The sequence below is a fragment of the Hemicordylus capensis genome, chromosome 5, assembly GCF_027244095.1.
Source record: "Hemicordylus capensis ecotype Gifberg chromosome 5, rHemCap1.1.pri, whole genome shotgun sequence".
NCBI classification, from domain to species: Eukaryota; Metazoa; Chordata; class Lepidosauria; order Squamata; family Cordylidae; genus Hemicordylus; species Hemicordylus capensis.
Window position 1 is genome coordinate 206,040,349 of NC_069661.1, and position 19,327 is coordinate 206,059,675.

The 19,327-nt window shown below is 42.3% G+C and overlaps 1 protein-coding gene across 13 annotated transcripts in view; it reads left to right on the forward strand.

Annotated features, from left to right (window-relative positions):
- The window catches only part of ELK3 (ETS transcription factor ELK3), a 66,558-nt gene that overhangs the window by 29,106 nt on the left and 18,125 nt on the right, over positions 1 to 19,327 (forward strand). For all 13 annotated transcript variants that reach the window (XM_053253101.1, XM_053253095.1, XM_053253098.1 and 10 more), the window contains 3 exons: positions 1,375 to 1,583; positions 4,508 to 5,302; positions 16,766 to 16,888. In XM_053253101.1, the coding sequence (XP_053109076.1) occupies positions 1,377 to 1,583; positions 4,508 to 5,302; positions 16,766 to 16,888 (1,125 nt within the window). In that variant the 5' untranslated portion in view covers positions 1,375 to 1,376. The remainder of the gene's footprint in view (positions 1 to 1,374; positions 1,584 to 4,507; positions 5,303 to 16,765; positions 16,889 to 19,327) is intronic.

A 19,327-nucleotide genomic window follows, 5' to 3' on the forward strand; every position in this document is an offset into this window, starting at 1 on the left:
AGCCTGCGGCTTGTAGAGGCTCATCTTACATAGTGAGAAAATGCGGTTTTCCATTGCGTCATAATTGGGTTTGTGTTAATTTAGTTACAAATAGTTACCTTTCCCCCTCAAAACAGTTCTCAAAAGCATTTAAAACATGTAGCCTTGGATATGCTTTTGCACAGAAAAAATGCATTTAACAAATTATGTGTATAAAGTTACACTAAACCCAGATAGACTTGCAAATGAAATCCACTGAAGTGTCTTACAGTGCAGTAAATTACATCTATGATTTTGCTGAAAGAGTTTAAAATTCTTTAGGGCCAATAGGATATGGAGAAATTACTTATACACACACTCGGAAGCCGTGTGCCATCTAGTGGCAGATGTGAAGAATGAGCACAGGTTATGCTCCAGATGTTGAAAACACATCTAGGAAAAACTGGGTCCTTGGATTTTATTTATTAATTATCATATTTATATACCGACTGATATATGTATCTCTAGAATTTTAGATGGACTACAGCAGGGGTTGTACTCGTTTATTCCATAATCTTTATTATGACTGGATGAATCTTTGCTCCATCCATTGCTGTGAATGTCAGCTGCTGTACTTAAGTTGTTTGATTATTTCAATGAGGCAATATTAGAAGAAGGTAGATTATGGGAAATGTTGACCATCTGGAATTATTTTGTAATATTTTTAACAGAGAATGCAGGGAACATTTTAGAATGCAGGGAACATGTACATATGCAATCCCCTACCTGCAATGTGCCAGGATGGCTGCATTTTATATATATTTTCCCCATAAGCAGAGCAGCCTTAAGCCTTCCATCAATCTTCTGTATGCATTCTGTATAGACTTTTCACACATAACATCACTGATCCATTTATATCATCACTGAACATATGAAGTTGCCTTATCTTCAGACAGACCATCCATCTAGCTCAGTATTGTCAACACTGACTGGAAGCAGCTCTGCAGGGTTTGAGTCTTTCCCAGCCCAGTTTGGAGATGCCAAGGATTGAACCTGGGACATGTGCTCTACCGCTTAACTATAGCCGCTTTGTTGTTATGGTTTATGTTGCTGCACTGTCAATTTTATATAGAATCCACAATAGGGAAAGGAATTTTAAACCCCAGAATTACACTAGTATGCTGAAAAAGGTCTGGATACAAATCTTTGTGTATGTATGTAGCTCTCTTCAGACATTACATTGTACATGTGTTCAGATGTCTATAGATTTGAACATAGTTGTGTGTGAATGACTGACTGTACATGTGTTCATTTTTAAAGTGAAGCTAGGTGTTTGAAACTAACCTGAGTCTAGGCAACATTCGAAGGGCACACTCTCCCTCCTCCACTATCACCCCTTCTTTTTGTTCACTGTAGGTATGGAGAGTGCAATCACGCTATGGCAGTTCCTGTTGCAGTTGCTTCTGGATCAGAAACATGAGCACCTGATTTGTTGGACATCTAATGATGGTGAATTCAAGCTACTTAAAGCAGAAGAAGTGGCTAAGCTGTGGGGCCTCAGGAAAAACAAAACTAACATGAACTACGATAAACTGAGCAGAGCCCTGAGATACTACTATGATAAGGTAATTTTTGCTCTAGTAATATGTAAGTAGACAAAGTAGTCCTATGTAAACATTCTTCCTCCGTGTGTGTGTGTACACACACACACACACACACACACACACACACACTGACTGACTGAGGTGTCAGAGTGGTTGCTGTCTTTTCACAAGAGAACAGATAGATTGCATTTAGTATATAGGTGGCCCTTGTTATACGCGGGGGTTCCATTCCAGCCCACAACCACGGATAATGAAACCGTGAATGAGACCTTGAGTCTATGGGAACTGGGGGGTTGGGCCTAAAAAAGTCCAAAAAGGCAGAAATAAAGGGAATAAAGCACAGTACATTGCTCTTCAGAAAGGCCGTCCAAAACCTACAAATCGCCAAATTTTTGAGAATTTTTTCAAAAATTCTATGTTTTTTTTTTAAAGAGCCACATAATGGCTCAGTGCTATAAAATGGTAACTGGCAATGACATCGGATGTCATTTTCAGCCACCCGGAACTGCAGATAGGCAATTTTTGCCTATTTTTAAAATTGCATCTAGTGAAGTCGGGTCTATATTGCCTGACTGCAGACATGTGAAACCGTGGGGTCTGGGATGGCAAATAATGAAGGCCACCTGCACATGTTGTCCTTGATTCCCTGATTACTGGGAAGGCCTAAAACCAAGACACTGAGCAGGATCTAGACTAGTGTAGCACCCTTGAAGCACCCTTGTGCTACCATAAGGATGTATTTGTAAGGGCATTGTGTGAAGAAAAGAACCTCTGTTCCAGACTAGTTCTTGCACTATAGAAGAAAATGTTGCACATCCACTAGCAGAAGATGGCTCACTAGGTACTTGTGAAACGGCAAGCTACACTACTCCTTGAACAATCTCATATGTATCCTGCAGAAGGTTGCTGCTACTGCTGTTCTCCTTCCACTCTTCCTCCACTTTCAGTTGTACAACACTGCACAGCAGCACAAACTACGCGGAAGTACATATTTTCTCACCGTACGCTAGCACAAGGCTAGCCTGGATCCTAGTAGGTGAAACTTGTGATGCAAATCTCCCTCTGGATAGCAACCAGCACTCCAATAGATAGCAAGCCAAGGTCCACTTTGGGGAAAGTGCAGAGGTGTGGGACTTCCTCTTTGTATTGGTTGCTAGCTGGCAGAGAAGGGTTAGGGTAGCAACACTGCTACCATATTGGATCCACGATATTTGAAGTAGTGTGAATTGGTTAACAAAATTATTTTAAAGCTGCTTTAAAAAGTATGTTGTTTATCATTCTCAAATGTAAAATAGTTTCACAAACGCACCCCCCCCCGCCATTCTGATTTTCCATTCCAGACTTTGAGGGAGGGAAAACATGTTTTCCCCAGTGTTTAAATTTTTAGTTAGGAAGTAAGATCCTGTTGTGATTCCAGATCTAGAACCCCTCGAACTTGGATGAGGCAGATGAGACAGACTGGAAACAATCTGGGATCTGTATCTCAGGTGACCCCTTGCCACTGGGACCTTCCGCACCAGCACCCCTACCTTGACACAAGAACACAGCCCTGCCTTTGTTCTGTAACGTGGAAGAGTTCCCTGAGGACCTACCAGTTGTAATAGAGGCCCTGCAGTGTCACCACAGCCAGTGCCTGAGAAAATGGACACGACCTCTTTAAGAAACAGAACCTTTCAAAGGCAAGGGGCAGGGCCACTTCATCCTGCCTAGATGTTGCTGGAACAACTTCCTCATATTTTGCATTCTCCAGCCATTGTTGCTTTGCTTGGCTCTGGCTGAGGTTCTGGCTGTGGCCCTCAGAGCTGACCGAGGTCTGGTGCACTCATGGAGACCCTGGCTCAGCCTGGAATACATGCTGTGGTTTATTTAGTGCTTTAAACAACCCATACAATTACTTTGTGAAATTCTGATATATCTGACTGACTGTCTGCCTGCCTGCACTGTTTTGTTCAGATATTCTTCTCTCTTGATCTGTAGGGAGGACTTTGGCTAAGGGTAATATAAGGGCAAGGAGGGATTAAAAGAACAAAAGGAAGAAATGGGGCAGAAAATAGAGATGTGATGTTGGTTTAGATCTGGATGGGGTTACACTCCCCCTGAAAGATCAGGTATGTAGCTTGGGAGTACTTCTGGACCCGAACCTATCCCTGATATCTCAGGTTGAGGCAGTGGCTAGGAGTGCTTTTTATCAGTTTCAGCTGATATGCCAGCTTCGTCCATTTCTGGACACAAATGACCTTAAAACAGTGGTACATATGCTGGTAACATCCAGGCTTGGTTACTGCAATGCGCTCTACATTGGGCTGCCTTTGTACGTAGTTCAGAAACTGCAACTGGTACAGAAGGCGGCAGCCAGATTGGTCTCCAGTGCCACCTGTAGAGACCATATTACTGCTATTTTAAAAGTACACTGCCTGCCAATTATTTTTCAGGCAAAATACAAAGTGTTGGTTATTACCTATAAAGCCCTGAATGGCATGGGCCCAGGGTATTTAAGAGAGCACCACCTTCTTCATGAACCCTGCCGCCTATAAGATAATTGGAGGAAGTCCGGTTGTGGTTGCCACCAACTTGCTTGGTGGCAACCCAAAACCCAGGCCTTCTCTAGGGTTGCCCCAAGGCTCTGCAACACACTCTCAAATTAAATCAAAATCTCTCCATCTCCACACCTGCTTCATCAAGCTTTTCGTTTGTTTTAAAAGTTTTATTTATGGTAATTTTAATCTGTTTTATATGATTCTTAGGTTTTAATTGCTGTTTGTTTAATTCTAACCACCCCGAGACTTTATATAGGGCGGTATATAAATGCATTAAATAAATATAAATAAATAGATAAACCCCATGAATTTTTAGTGAGGAAACATTGCCAGTCATATTATAGATATTATTGTCTTTCTCTCTGTCAATACATTTTTAAAAAACACCTGATTATGTATTTTATACAGAACATCATCAAGAAGGTGATTGGGCAGAAGTTTGTTTACAAGTTTGTGTCATTCCCTGAGATTTTAAAGATGGATCCCCATGCTGTGGAAATTAGCAGGGAGAGCCTTTTGCTGCAGGACAGCGACTGCAAGATGCCTCTGGAGGGCAGAGAACAACACAAGCATAGCTTGTCGGCCCTGAAAAGCACAAGCCGCAATGAATATATCCATTCAGGGCTGTATTCCTCTTTCACCATCAACTCCCTGCAAAACCAGCCAGATACGCTCAAGCCAATCAAAACTGAGAAGCTTGAGGAGAAACTGGAAGGGACCACACCTCTGGAAGAAGTCCGAACTGTCATAAGATTTGTGACAAACAAAACAGACAAACAAGTCATGAGGCCCATTGTGTCGCTGCCATCAACATCAGAGGCAGCAGCTGCTTCTGCTTTTTTAACATCCTCCGTCTCTGCAAAAATATCATCTTTAATGTTGCCCAATGCAGCCAGCATCTCCTCAACTTCACCATCTTCCTCTCGGTCTCCATCTCTGTCTCCAAACTCCCCTCTCCCTTCGGAACACAGAAGCCTCTTTCTGGAGTCCAGTTGCCAGGACTCTGATTCTCTTGAGCCACTGAACCTCTCTTCAGGATCCAAGACAAAATCTCCTTCTCTTCCCCCAAAGGCTAAGAAACCCAAAGGTTTAGAGATCTCAGCACCTCCCATGGTGCTCTCAAGTACTGATCTTGGCTCTATTGCCCTCAACAGCCCCGCACTCCCTTCAGGATCTCTGACTCCAGCTTTTTTCACTGCCCAGGTAAGACTTGGACACTTTTTCTAGAACCCTCCGAAGTCTCCCACAAGTTAGCTGTTCCTCTCTGAGGGTTGGGGGCTATGAAGGGTCCCAGGAAGTTTTTGCATCTCATTTCTTACTACATGCATATACCGTGAAGAGCGATTAATGAATATTTAAAATTAATAGTAAATTGCACACTGATTTGTTCTGTTGGAAGAAATCACTGTGCAATTTACTGTTAATTCTGTATAATTTATTATCCAAGATGAGTCAGTCCTGGATGCGTGGCGGAACTCACATGCGTGGCGGAACTCTTGCGAGAGGTCTGCACACACCGGCAGCCAGGAGTTTGGGTGGGTGGGGGAAAGCAGCGAGGCCAGACCGTGCTGGGTCGGGTGCAGAGGAGGCGGGAGGAGGCGGCCGGCTGGTGGGTGAAGCCTCACCGGCCTAAGGCGAAGCCGCGCTGGCGTGAGGAGGCGGCCAGCGGGCAGGCGAGGAACTAGGGGTGCAGATGCTCCGTGCCCAGTCAGCTAGTTTTAAATATTCATGAATCGCTCTTCTACTAAAAGTCTGCGAAACAATGTGCAGTCATAAAATCAGCCAAAGTACTTACTACTAATTAAAACTAAACTAAGAATGCAATAAACAATTACTACAAATATAATGAGTAAGAACAGCAGTGATAATCACTAAAGCAGCAGTCAATAAAACTAGTAAAACTGATAATAAAGCTGAGCAGAGTCAACTGAAAGCCTTGGTGAATAAAACTAGCTTAATCTGGTGCCTATATGACAATAGTAGTGTGGTCATCTTACAGATTTGTTTGAGGATGGTGTTCAAAAGATGAGATAGCACTACTGAGAAGGCCCCATCTCACTAATGCAGTGTTCTTACCCCCAAGGCACTTTTAGAACTCCCACACCTAACGCAGAATGGATTAATTACAGTTGTCAAAGGGCTTGTAAGGGATAATGGGAAATACAGCTGGGGCAGCCATTAGTGGGGATCGTTAGATCTTGCTTCACAATATTTTGAATGGGATCCCGAAAGACTATGAAATAAATACAAGGAGTTCTCGGATCAGATCGTAGTGATATACACTGTAGGTTGCTTGGCTGACTTTTCTAGTACCACATGCTGTAGCCATTCAAAAGGTGGCCTGTTCATAAGCTTTCAAAGAAGATGTTGAACAAACAAGATCTAAGGACTCTTAAGCCTGTTCCAATTTCAAAGGCTTTGAAGGTTTATAATACATTTCCTAAACAGTTCTGTCTGTGGATACCTCCTGAATACTCATTATATACAGTAGACTCTACATAGAACTGTACTGTTTAGGGTGTAATGAGAGGTCATTTGAGTTACTAAAGAAATCCAGTGATTAGACCTATAGTTCAAGAGTACAGTAACCAGCGACATTTTATTGAATCATAGTGTCACCTTTGCTAATTTATTTGTCCAAATGATGTAACAAAGAAAGTGGAATAAGAGTTCATAAAACACAATCTGAAAATGTGAAGATGCAAAGTGAAATTAAAAGAGTAGGGCTAACATCTATGTTTTGTTTATTAGTTTATGGGTAGTTGTGATTTAACCAAATTGGCCAGTCTAGAGACAGGATGTATTTTTGGGTGACTTGAAGGAAAAGCTGTATGGTTTACTTATCTCAGCTAAACCATACTGTAGGAGGCAGTTCACTTTGGTGGTTGAAAACATATCTTAAACCCAGAGCTTTCCTCAAGAGATGTACATGCATACAGTACTTCTTTGGGTGAGTAATTACACTGAATCTTCACATTTCTTCCAGTGACAATTTCAATCGCTGCAGGATTGTTTGGTTTTCACACCCTTTCACACAGAAGTTACTAGAATTAGTCATAGTTCTAAATAGTTCTCTATGGACAGTTAAAACCATTGTGGATCAGAACTTCTTAGAATGAATGGAAGCTGTCCAAGAGCATAAATGTAAACTTCATTCTTGTATTAACAGCTTCCCAGGATGGATGAATCACCACTCCTGGTTATCTGCTAAAAACCTAAGCAGATATTTTCCCTTTACAAATATGCATACACTGTAGCATCCTGGACAGCATTAAAACATTTTAAAGCAATGTTCCACTGTAAAACAAAGTACTGCATATTCTTAAGGAACAGATATCACCAGGGGATAGGGATGAGAAACAAACCTGCTAACTTCTCGGTCCAAATGGAGAATAAGGCTGTTAGGTCAGTGGGTATGAACAGCACAATGGTGGTTTTGGACCAAATTGCCAAAGCATCGCTCAGAAGTAAGTGCTGTTACAATCTGTCTATTTCAGATATCTATATCCTGCACTTTTACAAAAAGTCGCAGGGCAGCTTACAAAGTTAAGATTTATCAGTAAAACAACAAACCAACATACCTCTTGACAAGCTGGCGCAAATAAAAGTCTTCATCAGCCATTAAAAACCGAGGAGGGAGGGAGCTAATATTTAGTATTGGGATTCAGAACAATAGTGGAATTAGCACAGATAAACATGGATGTATAATATTGTTGCTTTGAAATAGTAAGTGCACACAACCTCATTTACGGTTGCCAACTTCCTGTAGCTGGGGCCTCAATCCATCATTTGATCTGCAGCAATTAGCAGGTGATGATTTTTATCTCCAGGCCTGCACAAAGCTACACCTGCTAAATCCACCTATAAAGCTTCTGCGAAAAGCACAGAGCAGGCCAGATTGCGTCCCTCCCCCTGCCCCAGCCAGTTGGCAACCTAACCTCAGTCAGAGCAAGATAGACTGTTAGCAGATTAATTACATTTTGTATTTTTCTGGCACCATGGCCTTTCTCAAACTAAATAAGAAATGACATGTTTAGGTCAAACTACTTTCTTTTCATAAAGTGGTTTGTGGTGTTCAGAATAACAAAGTCTGTCTCCTTAAGGGCAGATTGAGTGTCCATACAACTGTCTCTCCCTTTTGCATTGAACACCAGATGGGTTTTTACTTGGGAAACATTTGCACTTCGTCCCAGGCAATTACTGCTTCTTGTGCTTTCCATCTGCTAAGAGTAGAAAGCTGGTACTCTAGACTTGCCCTGAAAGAGGTCAACAGTGCTAGTGAGCATTGGATTTTCTCTTTGTTTTTAGGAAGAGGAGAGTGGGAACCAATTGTAATCCCCTTCTTCCTTCACTGTCCTTTTATTGGAGTAATTAACTTGAAGCTTTTATTTATTTATTTATTTATTTATTTAAAATAGTTATACCCTGCCCCTCCAGGGCACTACTGCTCAGGGCGGCTCACAACGATAGACACAGATACAATAAATAATAAAATTAACTAAATTTTTTAAAAGTCAGATTAAAAACCACAATTATTAGGTTAAAATTAAAACTGGAAATTATAAAAAGCTAAAGAAGCTAAAGAATCTACCAGATATAACAAAACTATAATGGAACATTAAAAAGCCTCCTTTTAAAGGTGCGTTTTGGGGTGTTTTTTAAGAACACTGGGCGGGGGGAGCATGGCAAAGCTCTTCAGGGAGGGTGTTCCAAAGCTGAAGGGCCACAACCGAAAAGGCCCTGTCTCTAGTCCCCGCCAACCGGATCTCTGTTAGTGGCAGGGTCATGAACAGGGTCTGAGATAATGAGCAGAGGGCCCTGGCAGATTCATATGGGCAAATGAGGTCTGATGGGAACCCCAACCCCAATCCGTGTAGGGCTTTAAAGGTCCATACCAGCACCTTGAATCTAGCCCGGAAGTGGACCGGTAGCCAATGAAGCTGACACTGGATGGGTGTAATACTAGTGAAGCTATTGCAGCAATGCTGAGCCTTTTGTTTTATTGAACATGTGTTTTGGAGTAGAATTCTTACAGTGATGTGTACGTTTACCATTTATATTCCACCTTTCTTACCCCATGGAACTCAAGGCGGCATACATGGGATTCCCAGATGGTCTCCCATCCAGCACTGAGTAGACCTAGACTTGCTCAGCTTCAGCAAAGTGGCTGCATCATGTGCCCTCAGACCATGTCCTAATAAGCATCGAGTAATCTATAATCTGATCCTATACATATTTATTAAATGGCATAGTAAGTTCCCTATTCAATGGAACTTACATTTCAGAATGTTCTATATTCAATGGAACTTGCTTCCAAAAGTGCCTTGGGATGCATCCACAGAAACCAGCATGTGTTCAGAAATGTTGACTACCTCGGTGTGTGTGGGCCTTTTGATTTAAAGAAAGTTGCTAGCTACAAGGTTGAATATATACATTTGAAAATGTTCAAGCAGTGCCTGATGACAATGTACAAGTTAGCAAAAGCTGTGTGGGAAAGGTTATCAACTGCATAGAAAAGTTTTCCATGATGAGGCAAATATCTCACTACCTGGGAGTATGATTTAGATGACAGATACTGAGCCTGTTCACATGTTCACATGGGTTTGGTTTGTGGGGTGGGGGTGCAGTAAAGAGCTCCTACCCTGGTCTCTACAGACAAGCAGAATCTCTGTTTGGGTCTGCATACTTAGTGCACTCTATCTATCTATCTATCAAATTTGTACACCGCCCCAAACTTTCATCTCTGGGCAGTTTACAATAACATAAAACCAGTTAAAAACATATACAAAAAACTTAAAAACAATTTAACAATTTAAAAATAAACCAGAGATTAAAACCCAAAAATATTAGGAAGCTGAGAAAGCTTGGGCGAAAAGATGGTTTTTCAGGTGGTTTTTGAAACTTGCCAGAGATGGGGAGGATCGTATCTCAGCAGGGAGTGCATTCCACAATCTCGGGGCAGCGACCGAGAAGGCCCGTCTCTGTGTAGCCACCATATGAATTGGCAGTAAACTGGAGACGGACCTCCTCAGATGACCTCAATGGGCGGTGGGGCTTGTAATGAAGAAGATGCTCTCTTAAATACCCAGGGCCTAAGCCGTTTAGGGCTTTTAAAGTTATAACTAGCACTTTGTATGTCCGGAAACTTATTGGCAGCCAGTGTAACTCCATCAGTAAAGGAGTAACATGGTCTCTCTGAGATGACCCAAAAGCCCACCTGGCTGTCTCGTTCTGAACCAACTGAAGTTTCCGGACTGTGTACAAAAGCAGCTGCACATAGAGCGCATTACAAAAGTCAAGTATAGAGGTTACCAACAGATGTACCACTGTTTTGAGGTCATTGATCTCGAGAAACGGGCACAGCTGGCGTATCAGCCAGAGCTGATAGAAAGCACCCCTGGCCACCGCCTCAACCTGAGAAACCAGGGAGAGGTGTGAATCCAGAAGTATCTTATCTGGATTCAGCTTCAGTTTATTCTCCCTCATCCAGCCCATTACTGCTTCCAGGCAGGCATTTAGTGGAATATGCCAGCTCCTGAAGAAGCTGGCATGGAGAAGTAGATCTGGGTGTCATCAGCGTACTGGTAACACCCAGCTCCAAATCCCCTGATGATCGCTCCCAGCGGTTTCATGTAGATGTTTAAAAGCATTGGAGGAAGTACGGAGCCTTGAGGGACACCAGACTTAAACTCAGATTTTGAAGAGCAACTCCAGTCGACACCATCTAGAATCTATCTGAGAGGTAGGAGCAGAACCACTGTAAAACAGTGCCTCCCACCTCCAATACCCTCAGACGTTCCAGAAGGATACTATGGTCGATAGTATTGAAAGCCGCCGAGAGATCCAAAAGGACCAACAGAATCACACTTCCTCTGTCAATTCCCAACTGGAGATCATCCATCAAGCTGACTAAGGCAGTCTCCACCCCATAGCCCGCCCGAAAACCAGTTTGAAATGGGTCTAGATAATCAGTTTCCTCCAAGACCGCCTGGAGCTGAGAGGCCACCACCCTTTCAATTACCTTGCCCAGCCATGGGAGTTTGGAAACTGGCCTATAATTGCTCAACTCTGAGGGATCTAATGCAGGCTTCTTTAGAAGAGGTCTAATGATTGCCTCCTTAAGACAAGGAGGCATCCTCCCCTCCCTCAGAGAAGCATTTATAATTTCCACCAGGCTGTGTACAACAACCTCTATACTAGATTGAACAAGCCATGTTGGACAGGGGTCAGGAGAACAAGTGGTAGGCCTCACCGCTCCAAGCAGCTTGTCCACATCCTCAGGAGTCATGAACTGAAACCGATCCAGTCGAATCACATAAGATCTGAGAATCACATAAGAATCACACATGACCTTGGCAGTAGTGGACTCAATTTCAGAAATTGGGAGCAGGGTCCTCCTAGGACTGAAGGAGCTATCCCAGCATGTATTGTGCTACCAGGAGACCGGAAACCCTCATTACATCATCAGCTGTCCCCGATTGGCCACAGAGGGGCAGGACCAGCCCTATTGAAGGCATTGCAAAAGACCATAGAGTGTGCTTTGCAGAGTGCCATATTCACAGATTCCAGCCCCTGTAGCTACAGAGCTCTATTACAATTATGGCTGCTGCTTCCCAAGGCCTACTACCAAAGGCAAACAAACCCCGATGAACCAAAACGTAGTGGTAGGAGGGCTCATTTTTCGTCCTACCTGAGTTAAGAGCAGGTTAGAGGATCTGGGTCACCCAGATTTGAGCGTGCTGGATAGAAGGGATTCCTGTGGTTCACATGGACATAAATCCGTGGCTGTACTGCCTCCTACCCTCTTTTTCCTGGTCTTGAGAATGGCCTCAGATCATATCATCTGAAAATGAGAGTGGTGGAGAGATCTATGCATCTATTTCATATAAGCATGAACGTGAGAATCTATATTTCCACTGTGCAAAAACCTGGATGTGAACTTGATTTTACAAACATCAAGAGAGATTAAATCTTACTGTCTTCTATTTTCAGCATATATTTAGTGGACATGAAACTAAATGGCTTTGATAGTTCTTTGTGTATGGTTTTCATTCAGCTCAGCTGCCTTAACTAATTAAAAACCAATCAGAATTGAAGTCCTTAAAGACATGCATTTTATAGGAACATTTGTAAATGACACACTCCAATATATCATGACCAATAAGCAATCATTCACCAAATGAGCAATTTGGTGAAGGTGGAACTGTGTGTGTTCTTCCTTTGCTCCAATTGTATATTAACTGTTAATTTTAACCTAGGGAATAGAGCAGGGCCGCTCAACTGTTGCCTTCCTGCAGATGTTGGCCTACAATTCCCATAATCCCTGGCTATTGGTCACTGTGGCTTGGGATTATGGGAGTTGTAGTTCAGAAACACTGGGGGCGGGCTAAGTTGAACAGGCCTGGAATAGAGTTTGCTGGGGGAGTCACAGACTTTTGGGTGAAAGACACAGCACTATGCATTATACAATCGAGATAGGGGAAGGAGGAGTGGACATTGCATGGCTCCAGTTTGATCTAATTCATTCCTGTCCGAAGGCTTGCTGATTGGGCAATTTAGATGAGGGTCGCATCGGAACAGGAGCCCTTAGTCTGGAACAAGAGTCTTTACTCTGGAGCAAGCATTTCTGTCCCAGACTAAGGGACACTGATGTGAAGACCTGGAAAAAATCTGGAAGCAAATGGGGGTGAGGGGACAGGTTTTCCCTGGGGGGAAATGTGCTTTCCCCATCCCTCTTGTGAAGCCCAGGCTTCACATCTCTAGATGTTACTGTGTTTAGATAATATTCCAAATATCTGCTGTTTAGGTGGTTTTTTTAGGTTGTAGATGATAAAATGGATTCCCCCAACGAAAGCTTGAAATAGACGAATTCGTCCCTTGAAGCCAAGGGTCTATACATGGTATCCATCTGGGTCTATACATGGTATCCATCAGGGTCTATACAAGGGTCTATACATGGTATCCATCATACATGGTATCCATCAGAGGTAACATGACTGGGTTACAGCTAGCTAATGCTGAAAGCACTTTGTAATGATGGCAGTGGTGTGAATTTTATAGTTGTCAGTTCTATACATTAATGTCAAGGACAACTTCATGTATTACTTTCCGACTTTCTCAGGTTCCTGTGTCAGTGTTTAGATGGCAAATATATTGGTTGAACAGAGGTTCGCATAGTGGGAACTATCTACCATTTCACTTGTAAGAGTTGTAAATCCCAGTTTTCAGTACATTCTGGTTGGATAAATATCGGCTCTTACCACAGGAGGGAGTATTCAGGCATTCACTACAACAAAACAGATGTAGCATCACCTCTGGGTTACACTATATATCAAAGATGTATGGCCAGCAGTAGGGCTGTAGCTCAGTGATATAGTACTGTACATGGTTTGCATGTAAAAGCTTCAATCCCTTGCATTTCTCAGTAGGGCTGAGAAGGCCCTGTGTGAAATTCCACAGAACTAAGTAGATAATGCTGTGCTGGGCCGATAGTCTGACTCAGTATAAGGTACATTGAGATGTTCAAAAGTAACCCGGGAACCAGACCTCTAATGTGGAAGGAAGAGTCAATCATGGATATATGCAGGAGGGTGGCAGACCTGTAGCGGAACAGTGGAGAAGAAGAAAGTATAAGAGCCAGTTTGCTCCAAGCCGGTCAGATTTCAGTATAACCAGCACTTTAAGAAATCCAGTCTGACTAAATTACTCGATGGAAGTCTTATTGAAATTAAAAAATCCTTTAGAGTAGCTGCTGAGTGAGTACTATTGAGTAAATTAGTCTGGATGTCAGCTGTTGTTTTTATTGCAACTTTGTAATTACTTAAATGAAACTTGGTGGGGAAATTGCTAAACTGTGAAGGAAGCTTGTACAGGAAATATCTTTTTATCAATTATGCAAACTGACGGTCCCTGGGGAACACGAATACCCCTGAGTTCTGTGGTGCCTCCTTCTAATAAGTGTTGAAGCAATAGTAATAGGATTCAAGTTCTAGTCCAGCTCATCCTGCATTCACCTCTGTTTGCCTTAAATTCCATATTAAACAATAGGATTTAGCCACCTTGCTGATTAGGGAGTGCAGAGATTAGCTTTGATAATGCCAAAAGATGTGGTAAAACAGTAATCACTGAACAGTGATTGGCTTGCTCTATGATACTAAAAAAAGAAATACAGATATTTTGGGTACAAAAGCCTGAGAGTTTGTGGTTCTTTTAAAAATAAATGACCTGACAGTTGCTTTCTGAGCTGTGGGTTGCTTGCAACAGAAATATCGGCTTTATTCGTGAGTCATGCTGTTGAAAATAGTAATCAGTGAACACAAAAAATCCACACAGGCCTAGTTTAGAGAGATTATGGCTGCAATCCTATGCACTCTCTCTTGGCAGTAAACCCATTTGACTCAACGGGATGTCCTCCTAATATGGATAGGACCAGACTGCTAGAGAACTTGAGGGCTCTCTTAGAAGAAGCTTTGTTCATGAAGTCTTAGTTGTCACCCAAGATTTAAATACATCCTTTATTTTGCAAAACATGCCTCCTGCAACTATGTTGATTCTTATTCAGAATTTAAAAGTGAAGGTTACGGGTAGTTCTAATATAAGATGTTATATCAGATTTCTTTGCCTTTATTTGGCAATTGACATCTACGTTTACATCAGTGGACTGTTCAAAGTCCTGGTCTCTCAGCTGCATCCCCAGATGTATATAGTAAGGCAACCATGTGGTTAAGAAGGAACGTTAATTCATTGGTAAAGTAAAGTTGTGCCACTGGGTCGGTGCTGACTCCTGGCGACCACAGAGCCACGTGGTTTTCTTTGGTAGAATATAGGAGGAGTTTACCATTGCTATCTCCCGCATAGTATGAGATGATGTTTTTCAGTACCTTCCTATATTGCTGCTGCCTGATATAGGAGTTTTCCATATTCTGGGAAACACACCAGCCGGGATTTGAACCAACAGCCTCCTGCTCTCTAGGTTACTTCCCCAGTGCACTATTTAGCTGGCTACAGTTCATTGGTAGAACATGTTCTTTAAATACTCTGGCTCAATTCTTGCCTGGTGTTTCCAGTTAATTTATAATTTATCTTAGACTATATACTGAATTCACCATGCACTATTGTGTACTGCCAGTTTGTGAAGACAATACTGAGCTAGATAGACCAATGGTCTGACTCAGTATATGGCAGCTTCCTATGTTCCTATGAACTGAGCTATCCTGAGATTCTAAGCTCACACCAAGGTTTGCTGACATAAACATGTCAGAGAGCCAGTGTGGTATAGTGGTTAGAGTGCTGGACTAGGACCGGGGAGACCCGAGTTCAAATCCCCATTCAGCCATGATACTAGCTGGGTGACTCTGGGCCAGTCACTTCTCTCTCAGCCTAACCTACTTCACAGGGTTGTTGTGAGGAGAAATTCAAGTATGTAGTACACTGCTCTGGGCTCCTTGGCGGAAGAGCGGGATATAAATTAATTAAATAAATAATAAATAAATAAAATAAACATGAGGGTAAAGAATAGGTTAAGCCATGGAAAAGAGCAACATCACTGTCCCTAGATTTTGACCTACTTTTTGTTGGAAAACAAAGGATCTGCTCCCTCCGTTGGGCAGACAGCATGTGACTTGACAAAAATAGAACACTCCCAAACAGTGCAATGACTTCCTAATTAAGAGAAGACTTTTTGCTCCAAAGTGATGATATGTCCTACATGAAGCAAAACCAAGCATCAGCATTTGTCTGCAGTATTAATAAACGGCAAAACCTGCATATTAAATGCAGGGAAGCGGAAGAGGAATAGAGGTGACTAGTTAACCTTTTTAGCATTTTTTATGGTCTCAGTCTTGCACATATTTTCAAGAAGATCAAGTAGATTCTGGTGGGAAAGCCAAAATCATGACCAAATGACAACAAATGAATAGGTACTTGTTTTCAATATACATGCTAGAGCAAAGGTCTAGTAGCCACAAACCTTTGCCCACTAATTATGATTGTTGTTATAATCCTGATAGCTTATTTGTTTACATTTAGAATGGCTTCAGAATATATACAACACATGCATATTTTTGGGATGCTTTGGATCCCAGCTGTAGGCTTTCTGGAATCCAGAAAGTCCTCCTCACAAGCAAAGTAGCCACTAGCACTGCTCTGTAAACACTTGAAGAGTGAATGGAATGCTATAACATATAGCTTATATAACAGTTCTCATGCTTCTGCTTGTGAAAGAGGTTTCACAAGCTGTTGCACAAATAGAATGCAACCTCTTTGGGCTGAGTTTGTTTTCTTACACAGTGCACTGATGGAAGGTGTTAAACAGCCCTTCTGTCAGTGGTAGGATCCAAATCTGTATTTCCATCACAATTATGTTCTGATCACACTATCCTTTCCAAGGGAATGCCACTATAAAGGATTGCGTTAGTACTGACCCAGAAACCCTGGGGGATCTGCAAGGTGTGGCTCATAAACTACAAAACACTAGTCAAGGCAATTTGAGTAATTGACTGATTGTGAAAGATGATATTTAAATGTGTTGCACTGAAAAGGCACAGTATACATTGATACAGATGATAATTCAATCATAACATGTTTAATAATGTTTCTTTCCTACTGTTAGGGAAAGCAAATCATTTCCAAGTACAAAATGTTGAAATTCTAGCACTTGTCTTGCAGACCCCAAATGGATTGCTGTTGACTCCGAGTCCACTGCTTTCTAGTATTCACTTCTGGAGCAGCCTCAGCCCCGTTGCTCCTTTGAGTCCTGCCAGGCTGCAAGGACCAAATACCTTGTTCCAGGTAGGTTAATGGTGATTGCACTCTTCTCAAGTGGCCAGGTAGCTATCAAGGGCTGTAGTAATACGACAGGAAGTCTTATTTTCTTAACTCCATTGTGATTCAGCAGACATTGTCTGTGGCTCTCATACAGCACAGCACGCTGCCTGTAGAAGAGCAAGACGTGTGTGCGGGTTCCGTGAGTCTGCAAAAAGCCCATCGATCCTGCTAGCAAATGCGGAGAGCCTCCATGGCTCCTGCTTCTGACGTGTCTTACAGTGCAGATGGAATCCTTAGGAGCCATGGAGGTTCCCCGCTTTTCCAAGCAGCACTGATGGGCTTTGCAGACTAATGGAACCAGTGCAAGCACTCTGCTCTTCGATGGGCAGCATGCTTCCCTGTATGTAAGCCACTATGAATAAACAATCACAAACATTTGATGAACAAAAGTGATGCTTTTCCTTTCCCTAGAAAGTGAGACAAGCATCAAAGGTATAAACAGTGCATGGATGATTGCTTTTCTGGAATTAGCCAGAAAAATTCGCTTTCCTTTTTCTGGAAAGGCAGGCAATACACATCACAACATGTATACCCTCAGAGGCCCGTTGATCAAAGGGTACTATGCAAACCGTTGATAGTCAAAGAGCATAGAGAAGTCCTGACCTTGTCATTGCTGGGGATAATATGTATGCTAAAGTGCTTGCACAACAATAGCTGTGATAACTTATCACAAATGTGAGATGAAAGGGATTGCATACCAGACGTTCTGTGTCATAACTAGAGAAACACACAAAGAGACGAATTAAAAAAGGTCAAAGAGGAATTCTGGAGATTACACAGAGGAAGAATGTGCCATAGCAAAGGTTGTATTGAATGGAGCTGGAAGAACATCTTTTAAATGAGAGGCATGAGAGGTTGCACAGAAGAATCACTGCAGTGATCAAGAGAGTATCTTAACCACCTGGGCCCAAGATAATGTTCTTGAAATGTCTATCCAAAAGGAAGAACTCCTCTTAGATATAGAGATGTTGACATCATCACCTTGGACTGGTACCTCTGAGTTCACGTAGCTGACACAGGAAAAAGTGCTTACAGGCAGCTAGCTAACAGGAAGCAAAAGCTGATTTACATTGGGGAAGCACCTGGAGCAAACTGAACAGCAGAGTTTCACTACCAAACATGGCACTTAGGTGGGTGCCCACACATTCAGTTTGTAGGGTCTGCCGGCTGCCTTTTATCAAGTCCCTGTAGCAGCACTGCTGTGGTATGCTGTCTGCAATATTCAAGTTTGTGTCATCTTGCAATGCTGTCTTGCTATTCTCTGTCTTCATTCTTTGGCTTGACTTGGTTATTTTTTTTAAAAAAAATCCTTCTGCACCACCTATATGCTAACAAGGATGTCTAGGGGTGTCTCTTGCTCACAGTCATGAGCTGGTCAGAGTTCTGTTGCCAACTTCTGTAAAAATTGGTGACGTTATTTGCATGCTTTGTTCTTCCCCAATACTGCATGCACGTATGCATTTATGCGTCCACTCCCTTCCGCCCTCCAAAAATAAGTTTTGCAACTGTGTGCTTGTGATCACAAAAAGCTGTACACTAGGGGGCACTCTCACTAAACCACCGTGGTCCAAAGCCCTCCGCTGATCTATTTCATGTTTTTCCACTGTATGTGTACACAGTCACTAGCTGCAGAAGGAATTATCAAAAGAAAAACTAAATGGCACACAGTGTAAAGCACTGCAAGGGAGGAAACTTGCAATATAAAGTGCAGTTAATGCAAAGCTTCATACCCACAGTATAATGCACTCATGAGAATGTATGTTTGTTTGTTTAGTATATTTGTCTCTGGGCAGTTTGCAACATACATTACATAAGGTTGAGACAGGAATTAAAACATGAACAACAGTTTTAAAAAGCCACAACTCTACAAATGTAGTTAAAAGCTTGGATGAATAAAGACACTGCCTGTGTCTTGAGGATCTTTTTAAAAGCTACTAAAGATGGGGAGGTTCTTATATCAGCAGGGAGCACATTCCAAGGCCTCAGGACGGCAACGGAGAAGGCCCGTCCCTGAGTAGCCACCAGACGAGCTGATGGCAACTGCAGACCAACCTCTCTGGATGATCTCAATGGGCAGCAGGTCTGATAGCAAAGAAGCTAGGCTGTTTTAAAGCTTTGTAGGTTCTAACCAGCACTTTGTATTTTGCCCAGAAAAATATTGGTAGACAATGCAGTTCTTTTAATATATGAGTGATAAGGTCTCTTCAAGATGACCTGGAGCATTTTGCTGTATTTTGCATCAATTGCAGTTTCTGGATTGGGCTACTTTAATGTATGCAGTCTGGAAACTGCAATTGGTGCAAAATGCTCCACGAACATACACCAACCGAGCCCACTCCTTGAGATAAATGACCTCAAAGCTGTAGTGCATACGCTGGTAACCTCCAGAGTTGACTAATTTAA